Source organism: Oncorhynchus nerka, linkage group LG27, assembly GCF_034236695.1.
Source record: "Oncorhynchus nerka isolate Pitt River linkage group LG27, Oner_Uvic_2.0, whole genome shotgun sequence".
Taxonomy (NCBI): Eukaryota; Metazoa; Chordata; class Actinopteri; order Salmoniformes; family Salmonidae; genus Oncorhynchus; species Oncorhynchus nerka.
Window position 1 is genome coordinate 59,404,053 of NC_088422.1, and position 17,811 is coordinate 59,421,863.

The window sequence follows — 17,811 nt, forward strand, 5'->3', positions numbered from 1 at the left end:
TCTGTCTTGTTTGTATTAATTTGAGAAAGGAAAATAGGGTATCTGGCGCATGTTGTCGCTAATGTCATTGGTCATGGATATGCTAAAAAAGGCGATGATGGTAGCCCTATAATGGTAGAGGTATTAGCATATTATAAGCAATATTTTTATGAATCATTACATTCCGGTTATATTAACCAGCCAAACAGCCTTGCTAAAAAATACAAATAAATCACCCCAAGACTGATTAAATACTTGACTTTTCTTTTTAACTCAGCTCCTTTATAAAGTCTGGAAGAATTATTTTCTGTCCTCTGAGATTTCTTCCATATTGAATTAGTATGCAATTGTCAATGGTGGAATGAACAAAACGTGAATAAATGGCGTTTATTTGATGTTCAGCAACAAAAGAGTAAGTATTTGCTTTAATGGCTAAGGTTTTTTGTTTGTATGAACCTCACACAAAACACAAAAAAGTATCAGTTGCAGTATTTTCTTCAGGTCCTATTTTACATTTCATTGACCTTATGCCATAACATTATAAATACCCTTGGCCTAAAAAACATGATATAGTAGCTACTGTGATGGCTAGTTGAATTTTATGTAATTACCACATGTAATTTGTACACATAATAGATTGGCTAGCGAACTGAATTATATTGCTTGATTCTCCCCTTACACTTCAGGCTACCTGCACTGCAATTACATTGTACTTACAAGGGTGTGATACATTTTTACTTATGTGGCATAATAACATTTTGTAAATAGTTCTTCTTCCTAATATAGGTTAAAAATAGACCAGTCGATTCATTTTCTCCACAAATATCCATTTAATCTTCACACATTTACTGAAAATCACAGTTTATTGAAAGAACACAGAAAGGTAACACAAATAAATGTAGCTAGGAGTAACTACTCAGTGCATGGCACATTCTCAGGGAGACGACTCATTGTGAGTCTTTGGCTCTTCACCTCTAGCATGTTAAAGGCAGAAAGAGCTCTGAAATATTAAATGTTGAAAGAAGTTGGCCAGCCAACTTGAGAGCCTATATAGTTCAAAATATGGAGGAGAGAGTAAATTAACCTTGCTACAATGACTGACAAACCATATTTGTAAGTTTGGTGTTACAGCAGTTTTTGATAATGGGAGTACTTATATACCAGAATATCATGACCTTACCAGTGCAAAGGGATTTATTTAGAAATAACACACATTTACTGTAGAAAGTAGTGTCCTCGCTCTGGAAAAAAAAACAATGAACAATCATAAAACAAGTTACCAGTGCCATTGCTACCTTTAAAAGAAGTCTAGAATGCATGCCATTTTATTATGCAGGTTTTCAATCGAGAAAGTTAAAAATTTCACGGTTGAGAAGTTTGTTTTCATCCAACAATTCCTGTGTCTCGTCTGCAAACTGTGTGTGTGTGTGTGTGTGTGTGTGTGTGTGTGTGTGTGTGTGTGTGTGTGTGTGTGTGTGTGTGTGTGTGTGTGTGTGTGTGTGTGTGTGTGCGCGCACAAGTATGTGCTCTGAAAAAAAGATCTCCAGATTTTATGCATCTCCATTGATATCCCATCCATTCAGTTGTTTTTGTGTAGTTTTGTGTTTTTGCTGCCTCCCTCTACATCCTCCCTGTCATCGGAAGGGTTTGCATTAGATTTTCCAATCTGCGCTGCGGTCCTTTGCTGTTGACAATACAAAAGACAAGAATGTATAGCTCATTAACAACAGTGGCAGAGTAACAGTGAAACAACGGGCTACTGTGCAGAAACAATACAGGTTTAATGACAGCAGTATTACTTAACAAATACTGCAATCAATAATTTTTTTTGAAAACTTGAAGATGAAAAGCTGCTGTAAGTAAATTATTGTGTAATTTATAACTACGTTTCCATCCACAGTTTTTATGCAAGTAAAGTCAAACCATATAAAAAAATCATGACAGCTGTGATAGAAACAGGATACAATTTTATAAATGCCGACCAATCATTTGTTAGTTTGACATGGTGGGATCTTTTTGCGTCGTTTCAATTAATTATGTGAGAAATGGTGGTGGAAACTCTTTAATTCGCAAATATTGATATAATGACTAGAGCTGAGCATTAACCAAAATGTATTTAAAAAAAAAAAACGAATTGACCAACATCAGTTCAATTATTTGAATTCCATTTCATTATGTGTTTTTTTCTGAGCTGAATGCGCAGTTTCTCTAGAGATTAATTAGATCAAGCCCAAAGTGTGCAATGTAGTAGGGGGTTGTAGTTTCCAACAGGCCAATATTCAACATAGTTTTAGCGTAGAAAATGTGGTAATTAACTGCAATGACCATTTTCTATTTCGCTCCTACTTGCCCGGTCTGTGTGGGCACGGAGACAGAGAGAAGAATGCATGATGTAGAGGGATAGAGAGCAGTTCCTTTGCGAGGTATCTGTACCTGTAAATACATGATCTAAGTATTCCTTATTTACTTTGGGAACTAATAACATTTTGATTTTGTCAGACCGCATAGGCAGCAGCTCTATAAAGATGAGATGATGACTTGGGATGAAATAAAGTCAGCTAGCATCTGTTTAGTGTTAACCAATGTCACATTGCTGGATGCCTTGAGGCTTGCTGAGTTCTGCATGGCGTTGGGCCAGTAACCGAAAGGTTGCTATATCGAATGCCCGAGCAGACAAGGTAAAAATTTGTCGTTCTGCCCCTGAACAAGGCAGTTAACCAACTGTTCCTAGGCTCTCATTGTAAAAATAATTTATTCTTAACTGACTTGCCTAGTTAAATAATGGTTAAAAGGTTAAATATCACACTGTCAGTGACCTAGCCTTTCATTGCCTGAAGTAAAGCCAATACAAACAAACAACAGATACTAGTTAAAGGTTAAAATAAAAAATCACACTCTCTGTCAGTGGCCAAGCCTTTCATTGCCTGAAGTAAAGCTGATACAAACAATCAACAGATACCTGTACAGATGTAGGATCTTAATTTGATCACCCTGTTGCAGTGTATTTGAGGTTTTAAAAGGGTTCTGAACTTTGTAATTTACTATTTGAAATTTCAGGCTTGATTTTCCCTTACGAAACATGCATCAACCACTACAAAAATGTCCATTCCTTTTAATCCACACAATAATTCACATTTCCTGTTGCTGCAGGATTATTTTCCTGCTGTAGCAAACTGGCTAAAATTAAATCAAATAAAATGATATTTGTCACATGCTTTGTAAACAACAGGTGTAGACTAACAGTGAAATGTTTACTTAAGGGCCCTTCCCAACAATGCGAGAGAAAAATCTATGAAAATAATAACACAAAGAATAAATAAGGAGTAAAGATAACTTAGCTATATACACAGGGTACCAGAACCGAGTCGATGTACAGGGGTACAAAGTAATTGAGGTAGATAGGTCCATATAGGTAGGTGTAAAATGACTAGGCAACAGGATAGATAATAAACAGTAGCAGCAGCGTACTGTATGCGATGAGTCTAAAGAGTTAGTGCAAAGAGGGTCAATGTAGATATGGGTAGTCTGTGTAGCTATTTGGTTGACTATTTAGGAGTCTCATGGCTTGGGGGTAGAAACTGTTCAGGGTCCTGATGGTTCCAGACTTGGCGATTCGGTACCGCTTGCTGTGCGGTAGCAGAGAGAACAGTCTGACTTGGGTGGCTGGAGTCTTTGACCATTTTTAGGGCTTTCCTCTGACACTGCCTGGTATAGAGGTCCTGGATGGCAGGAAGCTCGGCCCCAGTGATGTACTGGGCCGTACGCGCTACCTTCTATAACACCTTGCGGTCGGATGCCAAGCAGCTGCCATACCAATCCGTGATACAGCCAGTCAAGATTCTCTTAATGGTGAACCTTTTGAGGATCTGAAGGCCGATGACAAATCTTTTCAGCCTCCTGTGGGGGAAGAGGCATTTACATGCCTTCTTTACGACTGTGTTGGTGTGTGTGGACCATGTTAATTCTTTAGTGATGTGGACACCGAGGAACTTGAAGCTCTAAACCCGCTCCACTACATCCTTGCCGTTGTAGATGGGGGGGGCGTGCTTGGACCTCCATTTCCTGTAGTCCACGATCAGTTCCTTTGTCTTGCTGACCACACTGCCAGGCCTCTGACCTCCTCTCTATAGGTGGTCTCATTGTTGTTGATGATCAGGCCTACCAACGTCATGCCATCAGCACCCCTGATGGGCCCCCGTGTTAAGGATCAGCATTGCGGATGTGTTGTTGCCTACACTACACCTGAGGTGTGGCCTGTCAGTATTCAGTCCCAGGGTCCTGAGCTTAGTGATGAGCTTAGAGGGCACTATGGTGTTGAACGCTGTGCTGTAGTCAATGAACAGCATTCTCACATACATTTTCCTCTTGTTAAGGTTGGAGAGGGCAGTGTGGAGTGCAATAAAGATTGCGTCATCTGTGGATTTGTTGGGGCGGTATGCGAATTGGAGTGGGCTGATGGTGTTGACGTGAGCTATGTCCAGCCTTTCAAAGCATTTCATGACTACATATGTGAGTGCTACGGGTTACCTTAGCATTCTTGGGCACCTGGACTATGGTGTTCTGCTTGAAACATGTACTGTAGGTATTACAGAACCGGTCAGGGAGATGTTGAAAATGTCAGTGAAGACACCTGCCAGCTGGTCAGTGTATGCTCAGAGTACGTGTCCTGGTAATCTGTCTGGTCCCGCAGCCTTGGTGATTGTTAACCTGTTTAACACACATTGGCTATGGTGAGCGAGATCAGAGAGTCATCTGGAACTGCTGTTGCTCTCATGCATGGTTCAGTGTTGCTTACCTCAAAGCAAGCATAGAAGGCATTTTGCTCATCTGGTATGCTCCAGTCACTGGGCAGCTCATGGCTGGGTTTCTTTTTGTAATCTGTGGTAGTTTGCAAGCCCTGCCACATCCGATGAGCATCAGATTCGACGTAGTAGAATTAGATCTTAGTCCTTTATTGACAATTTGCCTGTTTGATGGCTCGTCGGAGATTGTAGCAGGATTTCTTATAAGTGTCCTGATTAGTGTCCCGCTCCTTGAAAGTGGCAGCTCTAGCCTTTAGCTCAGTGCGGATGTTGCCTGTAATCCATGGCTTTTGGTTGGATTTGTGCGTATGGTCACTGTGGGGACGAATTCGTCGATGCACTTATTAATGAAGCCGGTGACTGATGTGGTAAACTCCTCAATGTTATCGGATGAATCCCGGAACTGTCACGGCTGGCTGAATGACTGGACCAAGGTGCAGCATGGTAAGTGTACATTTTCTCTTTATTCAAAAATGACGCAGAAAAAAAGAAGAACAAATACCAAACCGTGAAGCTTTGGGCTATGTGCCCTGAACAAAGACAAAGTTAACTTCCCACAAAACAGGTGGGGGAAAAGGGTACCTAAGTATGGTTCTCAATCAGAGACAACGATAGACAGCTGTCCCTGATTGAGAACCATACCAGGCCAAGACAGAAATATAACATAGAAAAAAGAACATAGACTACCCACCCCAACTCACGCCCTGACCAACCTAACACAAAGACATAAAAATAAACTAAGGTCAGAACGTGACAGTACCACCCCCCCCCCAAAAGGTGCGGACTCCGGCCGCAAAACCTGAATCTATGGGGGAGGGTCTCGGTGGGCTTCTGTCTGCGGTGGCGGCTCTGGTGCAGAACGAGGACCCCACTCCACCATAGTCTTGGCCCACTTAAGTGGGCGACCCTCACCGCCGACCTCGGACTGGGGACCCCTGCAGCGGGCCCCGAATGGACGGGAGATTCCGGCAGCACCGGACAGGCGGGAGACTCCGGCGGCGCCGGAGCGAAGGACAATTCCGGCAGCACCGGAGTGAAGGGCGGCTCCTGACTGACGGGCAGCTCTTGCAGCTCCTGACTGACGGGCGGCTCTGGCAGCTCCTGACTGACGGGCGGCTCTGGCAGCTCCTGACTGACGGGCGGCTCTGGCAGCTCCTGACTGACGGGCGGCTCTGGCAGCTCCTGACTGACGGACGGCTCTGGCAGTGCCTGACAGACGGGCGGCTCTGGCAGCTCAGGACAGACGGCGGCTCTGGCAGCTCAGGACAGACGGGCGGCTCTGTCAGCTCAGGACAGACGGGCGGCTCTGGCCTGCCGAGGCGCACTGTAGGCCTGGTGCGTGGTGCCAGCACCTCAGGGCGAGTGCAGGGAGGAGGCACAGGATAAACTGGGCCGTGGAGGCGCACTGGCGGTCTCGAGCGCAGAGCAGGCCCCACCCGTTCCGGCTGGATGCCAGCTTCCCCCCGGCAAATGCGGGACGCTGTCACCGAGCATACCGGCCTGTGAATACTCAGCCTCGGTACCGTGCGCATCACCCCATAGCATGGGGCCTGACGAGTCCCATATTCATCACAGTAAGCACGGGGAGTTGGCTCAGGTCTGCTTCCTGACTCTGCCACACTCCCCGTGTGCCTCCCCCCAAATGTTTTTGGGGCTGCCTCTCGGGCTTCCTTGCCAGCCGTGTTCCCACATACCGCTGGTTCCTTTCTCCGGCTTCCTCTGCTGTCCTAGCTGCCTCCACCTGTTCCCATGGAAGGCGATCCCTTCCCGCCAGGATCTCCTCCCATGTGTAGACTCCCTTGCCATCCAGAACGTCCTCCCATGTCCAGGAGTCCACCTTACCATGCTGCTTGGTCCGTTGGTGGTGGAAAGTTCTGTTACGGCTGACTGAAGGACTGGACCAAGGTGCAGCATGGTAAGCGTACATTTTTTGTTTATTCAAAAATGACGCCGACAAAACGAAGAACAAAAAACCAAACCGTGAAGCTTTGGGCTATGTGCCCTGAACAAAGACAAAGTTAACTTCCCACAAAATAGGTGGGGGAATAGGGTACCTAAGTATGGTTCTCAATCAGAGACAACGATAGATAGTTGTCCCTGATTGAGAACCATACCAGGCCAAGACATAGAAATATAACATAGAAAAAAGAACATAGACTACCCACCCCAAGTCACGCCCTGACCAACCTAACACAAAGACATAAAAAGAAACTACGGTCAGAACGTGACAGGAAAATATTCAAGTTTGTGTGTGCAAAACAGTCCTGTAGCTTAGCATCCTCTTCAACGGACCACTTCCGTATTGAGTGTGCCACTGGTACTTCCGGTTACAGTTTTTGCTGGTAAGCAGGAATCAGGAGGATAGCTTTATCATCAGATTTGCCAAAGGGAGGGCCTTTAGTGCGTTTCTGTGTGTGTAGTAAAGGTGATTTCAAGTTTTGTTGCCTCTAGTTGCACAGGTGACATGCTGGTAAAAAACTAGGTAAGACGGATTTCAGTTTCCCTGCATTAAAATCACCGGCCATGAGAAGCGCGGCCTCTGGATGTGTCCTTGTTCAGACACGACTCTGAGAAACATAGGATAGGATAGTCTTGAATGGAGCTCTTCCAGTTTGGTCACTAGTGATTGTACATTGGCCAACAAAACGGAGGGCATGGCAGTCTAGATGCTCGCTGAGGTAGTTTAATTATGATGCCACCTCGCTTACCTCTCTTTCGCCTCCACTTCCTCTTTTCAAGACCTGGATGATCAGGGCCTGGTCCGGGGTAAACATAACGTCCAGGGCTGCTGACTTATTGAATTCGAGCAGGTTAGTGACTGCTGTTCTGTTTCCAGAAGCTGTCTTCAGTCATAGGACATTATGGCAAAGAAATTTAAGATCAGCAATAAAAAACACATAAAATAGCAGAATTAGTCAGGAGCTCATAAGACGGCAGCTATCCACTGCAGCGCCATCTCAGCCATCTCAGCCAAATTAAGATCCTACATCTTTAGGCTACATTTATCCTGTCAGCTTTAGTGACGAACAAACTAAAATCAGTCTATCAAGCAAAACACACCCCGAAAGAAATATACATTTAAGAAAAAAATACAAAATGGTTGTTATTCTCAGTCTTTTTGAATGGTGACTACCCAATATGGCAGTGGAATTTAGGTTGACTTAAGGTCTCTTTCGTCTCCCTCAGTCAGGCTGTTTAGTATCACATGTTCTGGGTGGCTCGCTACATCATGGCCCTATCAGTGAGGGATCAGCCCCTTTGTGAGCACCTCTCCATTTTTATTAGTCAATCTGACAATGACCACAGGAGGGAGAAAGCACTGGGCCTTCGCTTTTCCAAAGCTTGCCTGTGACCTAATAATATTGTCACGTTCATTCTATTTAACCTTTTCTCGTCCCAGGTTAGTCTCTATTGTAACATAATCTCTTTTACCAGGGACCTTGGTAAAAGACGCATAAGGTTAAGAATGAGGTTAAGAATAAACACTAGTTTGAATGTGGGTGGTTTAACAGAGATCATACTGTAGGTAAGGTATAGGTATAGCCATTTCCCCTGAAAACGGTTACAGAATCGATGGTAGCAGATCCTATTTAAGCATGACAGAGATGGAGAAATCCCACTTAAAATGCATGGCAGCAGCTCAGTTACACAGTGTTACACTACATTGCAATGGGATCTGTGTCGCTATACCATCTGCCACATCCAAACAGGGTTGACACTGCTTCCTTATGATTGAGCGAGCCAGGCTGCGGATTAGTTTGGCAGGGTGCAATGCAATCAATATCAAGGTTCAGTAGATTGTGGTGGCATTTGCTGTAACAATATGTATGTACATGCAATGTATTAATTTCACCATAATATCCCACACAGTGCCATTATCACAAGAGAAATGAGAAAATTCACATGGGGAGAAATGCAAGAGGCACCTTGTAGAATGGGTATTATATTATGTACATAAACATTTAAACGCTAACCTGCTGTTCAAGCAGCTTTTTACTGTCGGGAGAGGATTCTGTCTCCGTCTGGTTTTGGAAGCAATCCCCGCCAATCTGTTGTGAGACAAAGAAACACAAACTTCAATGTATTTATTTATGTGACTGGGACAGTGCACATGAATTAAAATGTCAGTGTACATCTATGTAAATGTGCCAGAGTTAGCTAAACAGATCATTTTCATCCTAACTTCATAAGGCCTGAACAAACAAGCTGGTCTAATGAAAATGCATGAGATGAAAATAACTATTTTGCTATAGATTAAAACAATTTTCACTGTGCGTGTCCATGCATTCATGCGTAAAAGGCATACAAGGACAGCATTAGAGCCAGCGTGATCATTTCAAAGACAAAACTTCAATATACAGAGGTGGGATCCAGGTCTCTCACAACTTGTATCCTTTCATTGTTGGATGAAAGTAGATTCCAACATTTCCCTTTGAACAGATCTACTTGACTTGTTACACCTACAGTGCTGTACTTTGGCTCAACTACCACAGATAATATAAAGACATACACCTCAATCTCTGTTTCTACCCTCCAGTGTGGGTCCTGGCAAATAGTATTTCATTTTGTTGTGACTGCCACATCGTCTTTGCGTTCGTGGACAGCTACCACAGAATTCATATAGCTTAGTGGCAGTTACAGTTGAAGACGGAAGTTTACATACACTTAGGTTGGAGTCATTAAAACTTGTTTTTCAACCACTCCACAAATTTCTTGTTAACAAACTATAGTTTTGGCAAGCCGTTTAGGACATCTACTTTGTGCATGACACAAGAACATTTTCCAATAATTGTTTACAGACATATTATGTCACTTATAATTCAGTGTATCCCAATTCCAGAAGTTTACATACACTAAGTTGACTGTGCCTTTAAACAGCTTGGAAAATTCCAGAAAATGATGTCATGGCTTTAGAAGCTTCTGATAGGCTAATTGACATCATCTGAGTCAATTGGAGGTGTGCCTGTGGATGTATTTCAAGTGCTACCTTCAAACTCAGTGCCTCTTTGCTTGACATCATGAGAAAATCAAAAGAAATCACCCAAGACTTCAGAAATAAAAATGTAGACCTCCACAAGTCTAGTTCATCCTTGGGAGCAATTTCCAAACGCCTGAAGGTACCACGTACATCAGTACAAAAAATAGTATGCAAGTGTAAACACCATGGGACCATGCAGCCGTCATACCGCTCAGGAAGGAGACGTGTTCTGTCTCCTAGAGATGAACGTACTTTGGTGCGAAAAGTGCAAATCAATCCCAGAACAACTGCAAAGGACCTTGTGAAGATACTGGAGGAAAGAGGTACAAAAGTATCTGTATCCACAGTAAAATTAGTCCTATATCAACATAACCTGAAAGACCGCTCAACAAGGAAGAAGCCACTGCTCCAAAACCGCCATAAAAAATCCAGACTATCCCGATGTGCAGTTGCAAACCATAAAGATCGTACTTTTTGATGAAACAAAAATAGAACTGTTTGGCCATAATGACCATCGTTATGTTTGGAGGAAAAAGGGGAAGAACACAATCCCAACCGTGAAGCACGGGGGTGGCAGCATCATGTTGTGGGGGTCCTTTGCTGCAGAAGGGACTGGTGCACTTCACAAAATATATGGCATCATGAGGGAGGAAAATGACGTGGATATATTGAAGCAACATCTCAAGACATCAGACAGGAAGTTAAAGCTTGGTCGCAAATGGTTTTCCAAATGGACAATGACCCCAAGCATACCTCCAAAGTTGTGGCAAAATGGCTTAAGGACAACAAAGTCAAGGTATTGGAGTGGCCATCACAAAGCCCTGACCTCAATCATATAGAACATTTGTGGAACTGTAAAAGTGTGTGCGAGCAACGAGGCTTACAAACCTGACTCAGTTACACTAGTTCTGTCAGGACGAATGGGCCAAAATTCACCCAACTTATTGTGGGAAGCTTGTGGAAGGCTACCTGAAATGTTTGACCCAAGTTAAATAATTTAAACATTCTTAAAATAAAGTGGTGATCCTAACTGACCTAAGACAGGGAATTGTTCAAGGATTAAATGTCAGGAATTGTAAAAAAAAAAATGAGTTTAAATGTATTTGGCCAAGGTGTATGTAAACTTCCGACTTCAACTGTACATTTCCTAAGAGTCACTCCTCAGTTTACAAACACAAATGTTTCAGCAACATTTAGCCAGGCCTCTATCATTTTGGGGGCCATAAGCGAGATTTGGTTGGGGGCCTCCTGACCTTGCAGGAGAAACATGCTAATGGCCTACCTCTTGGTGGTGGAGAAAAAAAATGCAGTTTTAATGTTAATGTCCTGCAATTATTCACATTTTACCATGGGACGTAGAGATAATGTTGTAGTTTTAGTGCACATTTTCTGCAATTCTACACATTGTTACATGGGCCAGAGAGAATATTTAGTTGTTTTAAAATACATTTAATGGAATTTTACATATTTTAGCCATGGGCGGAGAGAAAACGTTGCAATTTTAGAGCAAAATTGCTGAAATTCTACACATTTTGCAATGGGGTGGAGAGAAAACATTGCAGTTTTAAGCAGATTTAATGCAGTTTTACACATTTGCCATGGGATGAAGATAGAATGTTACAGTTTTAAAGCAAATTTCCTGCAATTCTACCCATTTTGCCATGACTTATGCCATGTTAATATGCTACACATATCTGAGTATGCATGCCTAGCATGCCCAGTCAGTAATTTGGCCATGATTACTACATGGTTTAGATACCTGGCTAGATTAATTTACCTAGCAATCTATAAAATGTTAGTTGACATGGGCTAATTGTTATGTCAGTCACTGACAGTGACTGACATAACAAGAGGAAAACTGTTGATGCACTACCAAATGTCAAAATGGCACCTTCTAGAATTGGGACCAATGTTTTCTGTCACTGAGCAAATTTCAGGTCTGCAGAGTGCAAAGTTGAACCTTGTGAAAGTTCTGTGCAACTTCCGGCTCGACTTTATTGTGAACACTGACGCTGTACCTGCTTTAATTTACTGTTTTAACAGCGGCCAAGTAGGCTACTCTGGCAATTTGATCATAATGTAGGCCTACCAGAGTGGCCTACCATAAATAACTATGGAGAAAATGCATCACATAACATTTTATGTTATGAAAGATCAGCCTTACAGCCAATGTGTGGTGTTCCATGAGACTTTTGAAACAAACATGCAGGGCTTGACATTAACCTGTTAATCCACAATGAGGTGACTGAACATTTTGTTGTGTTGATAGATGCACTTAACAATATTAAATTAATTATTATTCTCATTTCATTACTCTAGAGAATTAGACAAATTAAGCTACCCTCTGCCAATTGGCTACTTAGCTTATTCAAGCTTGTCTCAAAATACAACACTGCACCCTTTTATTTTTTTACTCTTCCCAATTTCGATCTTGTCTCATCGCTGCAACACCCCAACGGGCTCGGGAGAGGCAAAGGTCGAGTCATGCATCCTCCGAAACATGACCCACCAAACCACACTTCATAACACCCGCCCGCTTTACCCGGAAGCTAGCTTCACCAATGTGTCGGAGGAAACAATTGACGAACGTAGTCAGCCTGCAAGCACCCGGCCCGCCACAAGGTGTCACTAGAGCGCAATGAGACAAGTAAAGCCCCCCATGGCCAAACCCTCTCCTAACCCAGACAACGCCGGTGTCAATTGTGCACCGCCCTATGTGACTCCTGGTCACATCCGGTTGTGACACAAATGTGCGCACGTGGCTACATGCAGCTCTCGCTTTAGGGGGGTGCATTTGCAGATACAGTACAACCTTATGACTCTGAAATGTCAATCTGGGTTCAGAATGTACAGATCATTTCAATTTCAATAGAAAAGTACAGACATTTATTATTACATACAGATAATACTCTTCCTTCTTTCTAATCACATCATCAAATATGTTAATTAATGTTCATCACACATTTGTTAACAAGATAGTTCCCTAAAATGACAAATGCTCTATCAATATCCTATGGATGGATAACTGGCAACATTGCTAAAGCTTGTGTCTGTAAAATGTATATCGGTTCAGAACTTTTGTGATGCAGCGCAGTTCAAAATATATGGCAAATAAAAATCTAACTGGATCATCTTTAGAGATACCGTAGAGGGAGGGGTTGAGGGTAGCTGAAGGACGGGATTAAAAACAAAGAAAATATAACTATTGAAAAATACATTGTGTAAAATGTATATAGTATGTATAAGATGGAAGTAGAAGCCTAAGTGTTGTTGTCTATTAGTTTACTCCAATTAGGGGAGGGGTGGTAAGGTTAAGATAAAATAATAAAGGAAAACATATCTTTTTTTAAATATACAGTACCAGCCAAATGTTTGGACAGACCTACTCATTCCAGGGTTTTTCTTTATTTTTTACTATTTTCTACGTTGTAGAATAATAGTGAAGACATCAAAACTATGAATTAACATATATGGAATCAAATTAAAATATATTTTATATTTGAGATTCTTCAAAGTAGACACCCTTTGCCTTGATGACAGCTTTGCACACTCTTGGTATTCACTCATCCAGCTTCATGAGGTAGTTGTCACCTGGAAGAAATTAAAATTTCTTAGGTGTGCCTTGTTAAAAGTTAATTTGTGGAATTTCTTTCTTAATGCATTTGAGCCAATTAGTTGTGTTGTGACAAGGTAGGGGTGGTATACAGAAGATATCCCTATTTTTTAACAGACCAGTCCATATTATGGCAAGAACAGCTAAAATAAGCAAAGAGAAACGAGTCAATCATTACTTTATGACATGAAGGTTAGTCAATCCGGATAATTTCAATAACTTTAAATGTTTCTTCAAGTGCAGTCGGAAAAACCATCATGTGCTATAAAGAAACTGGCTCTCATGAGGGCCGCCACAGGAAAGGAATACCCAGAGTTACCTCTGCTGCATAAGATAAGTTCAGTAGAGTTACCAGCCTCAGAAATTGCAGCCCAAATAAATGCTTCAGAGTTCAAGTAACAGACCCATCTCATAATCAACTGTGGCCTCCATCATTCTTAAATGGACAAAGTTTGGAACCACCAAGACTCTTTCTAGAGCTGGCCACCCGGACAAACTGAGCAATTGGTGGAGAAGGGCCTTGGTCAGGGAGGTGACCAAGAACCAGATGGTCACTCTGAAGGAGCTCCAGAGTTCCTTTATGGAGATGGGAGAATCTTCCAGAAGGACAACCATCTCTGCAGCACTCCACCAATCAGGTCTTTATACTAGAGTGGCCAGACGGAAGCCACTCCTCAGTAAAAGGCACATCACAGCCCGCTTGGAGTTTGCCAAAAGGCACCTAAAGACTCTCAGACCATGAGAAAGCAAGATTTTCTGTTCTGATGAAACCAAGATTGAACTCTTTGGCCTGAATGCAAGCGTCACGCTAGGAGGAAACCTGGCACCATCCCTACGGTGAAGCATGGTGTTGGCAGCACCATGCTGTGGGGATGTTTTTCAGCGGCAGGGACTGGCAGACCAGTCAGAATCGAGAGAAAGATGAACGGGAGAAAGTACAGAGAGATCCTTGATGAGAGCGCTCAGGACCTCAGACTGGGGCGAAGGTTGACATTCCAACAGGACAGCAACCCTTAGCATACAGCCAAGACAACACAGGAGTGGCTTCGGGACAAGTCTCTGAATGTCCTTGAGTGGCCCAGCCAGAGCCCAGACTTGAACCCAATCTAACATTTCTGGAGAGACCTGAAAATAGCTGTGCAGCATTGCTCCCCATCCAACCTGACAGAGCTTGAGAGGATCTGCAGAGAAGAATGGCAGAAACTCCCCAAATACAGTTGTGCCAAGCTTGTAGCGTCCTACCCAAGAAGACTGTAATCACTGCCAAAGGTGCTTCAACAAAGTACTGAGTCAATGGTCTGAATACTTATGTAAATATGATATTTCAGATTATTACTTTTAATAACATGTTTTTGTTTTGTCATGATGGGGTATTGTGTGCAGATTGATTAGGGATTTGTTTTTAATCCATTTTAGAATAAGGCTGTCATATAACAAAATGTTGAAGAAGTGAAGGAATGCACTGTAGGACCAAATCCAGGTGGTCGATACTGCATATGCCGTAAATAATCTTAAATAAGACCTAATAACATAACACCTACAGAAAATGTATTTTGGCTGAAGCTGGTCAGTAAAACCAATTATTCTAGTCTTCTGGTCTTTTTTTCAATTCTCAAATATCTGATATGTCTCTAACACTGGCCTGACCGACTATACCAGCCAACACAACTGTCCACTGAAGCTGATTAGGTTAGTACAAATACATCTTACGACATTACCTGTGTGCAGAGCTTTGAGCACTCTGGAAAACACTCATCGCTTCACTGAAATCATCACATAATTTGGTTAATTAATTGTCTGTTTGGATAAACATGATGTGCAAAAATGTTTATTGCCCTAGGCATCTTTTGCTGTTAAACTATGTTGGAATGCATGTTCTTAAACTCAAACTTTGACTGGCTGGAAGGATCCTAAAAAGAGATCATAGTTGTTTCACAACACCATTTTGAAATCCCCAAGCTCATTAATTGTGTATGATACAGGACTATTAAAAGTGCTAAGGGTGGTTGGTGAAGCTGCCTATAAAGAGGAGATTTAAGGATTGCAGTAAAACAATGTCTAAATGTGCACATTGTAAGAGAACACATCTTAACACTTTCTATGAGGCGCGCGCGCCCACACACACACACACGATGCCTTACAAATGCATTTACCATGCCTTGATGTATACTTATAGCGCATTATAACAGTTGTTGTCAACTGTCATAACTCATTTCTAATCTCTCTCCATCTCATCTAATCATGCAGTGGAAGACACGTAGAACTTGACGGTGTCCTTGGGGGACACGTCTCTTTGCAGCAGGATTTCCCCTTTTACGGCGCTGCCAAAAGGATATCATCAATAACACGACAGGAGCGAACATTGTTTTTGGCACGGATTCATTACGGGACTATCTTTTTGACACGTTTCTCCATAGAGGGTAATTTTCTGTCTGGAAAGGATCCCTCTGGACAGTGCACTGTCTCTCCCCAGTGTCCCCCCGCCTCATTTCTGTCATGGTTATTGATAACCAACAAGTCAAGAAGAACATTCCTCCCTGGAACTGTCCCTTCCCTGCCGCCCAATCCAATAGAGTTGGGCAGTCATATTCGGCTTCCTTGTCCAGGCATCATAACCATACATACAATGCAGAGCGTGAGATCCCATTCGTCTAATAAAAGTGGCTTGAGTTTGTTTGTTTGTTTGTATCTTCAGCGAAACGTGCAAGTGGCCGGCAGTGTATTTCTGACTTCTGGAATATACAAAATGTTACAACATATGATTAGTCACAGACTAGACTTTGATTGACCCAGATCCTGTGATCTGAAATTAGCCGCAGTGGCGGTGTAACGCTGTGAAACGGAAAGACGTTTTGGGGTAAAAGACTGAAGGATTAAAATGAATTTAATGAACAGATGAAGCTGCTGGATTGGGGCCTGAGGGTCACAAATAGGCTATTACAATTTAATTAGTCCAAAGGCTCACCTTTTCCATCTGGCAGTCCTTGACTCCGGGATTACTTTCTCTCTTCATTACCCCAATGTTCGCAGGCGATTTACTGGCCATGATGATTCTCTGAACCTTCGGGATATCCTGCGAGAAAGAAGTGCGGGAGAGAAAAAGGAGTTGTTTAGGAATTCTAAATATGAAAGGTGGAACACGACAGGTAATGGGTAAGGTTTGTATAAGCCATGACACATAGTGCAGCTCTGTAGAAATAGACCATGACAAGAGATTTAAAGCGGTTTGTTTTTCATTGAACTGGACAGCCCGGTGTATTTTCATTTTGCTTATACCACAGCTACTGTCCATAGAGGAAAATCCAGATTTTAAAAAATTAGATATGATTTCACTTCACAAAAAGCTATGGGGGCCTGATGAAATGGCTTTCTGCACCCAACGGTCCTGCTACTCCAGGAACACAAGAGATGCCATGTCTTTCGAAATTCATGCACGGATGGTTCTGTTCTCTGAACAGGTCTCACAGCACAGAGATCTGACCTGAAATATGAACAAAAAAAACGATAACATTTCAAATAGACAGAAATATGCAAATTGCAGAGATCCTACGCAAATCAACCAAAACATTTGACATAGTTTTCTTGAATACTTCAATCCGTGCACACTTCCCTTTCAATCTGCATGAATTATTCCTGTCCATCTCATGGACTTCGTTAAAAGAGAGATTTAAACTCATTCAAATGAATGTTGCATATTTTTAGAGATCCAATGTGTTCTGGCCATAGCAACACTTCTCTACACTGTAAAAAAATAAAAAATAAAAAAATAAACTCTGTTTACCCCTGCAACTGATTTCATCTGGAGAAGCCATCAACAAGTCAAAAGGGATGTTCAGAGAGGAAGCCAGCAAATAAAGATCCCGATTTTTCCTCCGGCAGTAAATTACTGCCCCAAGCATTCCACAGAATCCACATTCCACACATCATCTCCAATTACTTTGATGAAAATTGCATGCTATCACCACCGCAAGACTTGGCTTCCTCCCTAGGCCTGTTAAATAGGAAGAGACTTCCACCCTGATCTTGCTGATCCCGGCAACCTCTCACTAATGAATCTTTCACCGGCAGGGGATTGTGTCTGCAGCCAGAGACTGGAGTCTTATCTAGTAATGGTTGTTTAGTGGAGCTTAAGGCCCATTATGTTTAGGAACTCAAATACCAAACATAATGCTGAGAGGGTAGCTGGTACACCCAAATATCCCAGATCTTAACCACTTTGGAATCCAAAGACAGCAAGAGGGCGTTAGCATCAGAGTGCCTGCATAAGCGTTATATTTTGTGAAGCTGTAGAGGAAATAATGGTAGGCTTTTAAACCTTTCTCATTTCAATGATGTAACATTATATTGTTTTCTGTGCAAAATAATTGCCCTTTGATCACAGACAATAATGGCCCCCGTCGGGCTAGTCGGGCATACTAACAAATATCAGCATGTCCAAC

At 42.3% G+C, this 17,811-nt stretch overlaps 1 protein-coding gene across 1 annotated transcript in view; it reads right to left on the reverse strand.

Annotated features, from left to right (window-relative positions):
• Positions 1–785: 785 nt before the first annotated feature.
• Positions 786–17,811, reverse strand: part of LOC115112062 (leucine zipper protein 2-like) — a 194,568-nt gene continuing 177,542 nt past the window's right edge. The window contains exons 10-12 of the mRNA XM_029638774.2: positions 16,338–16,445; positions 8,756–8,830; positions 786–1,663 (exon numbers count right to left, since the gene is read on the reverse strand). Coding sequence (XP_029494634.2) covers positions 1,559–1,663; positions 8,756–8,830; positions 16,338–16,445 — 288 coding nt within the window. The 3' untranslated portion in view covers positions 786–1,558. The remainder of the gene's footprint in view (positions 1,664–8,755; positions 8,831–16,337; positions 16,446–17,811) is intronic.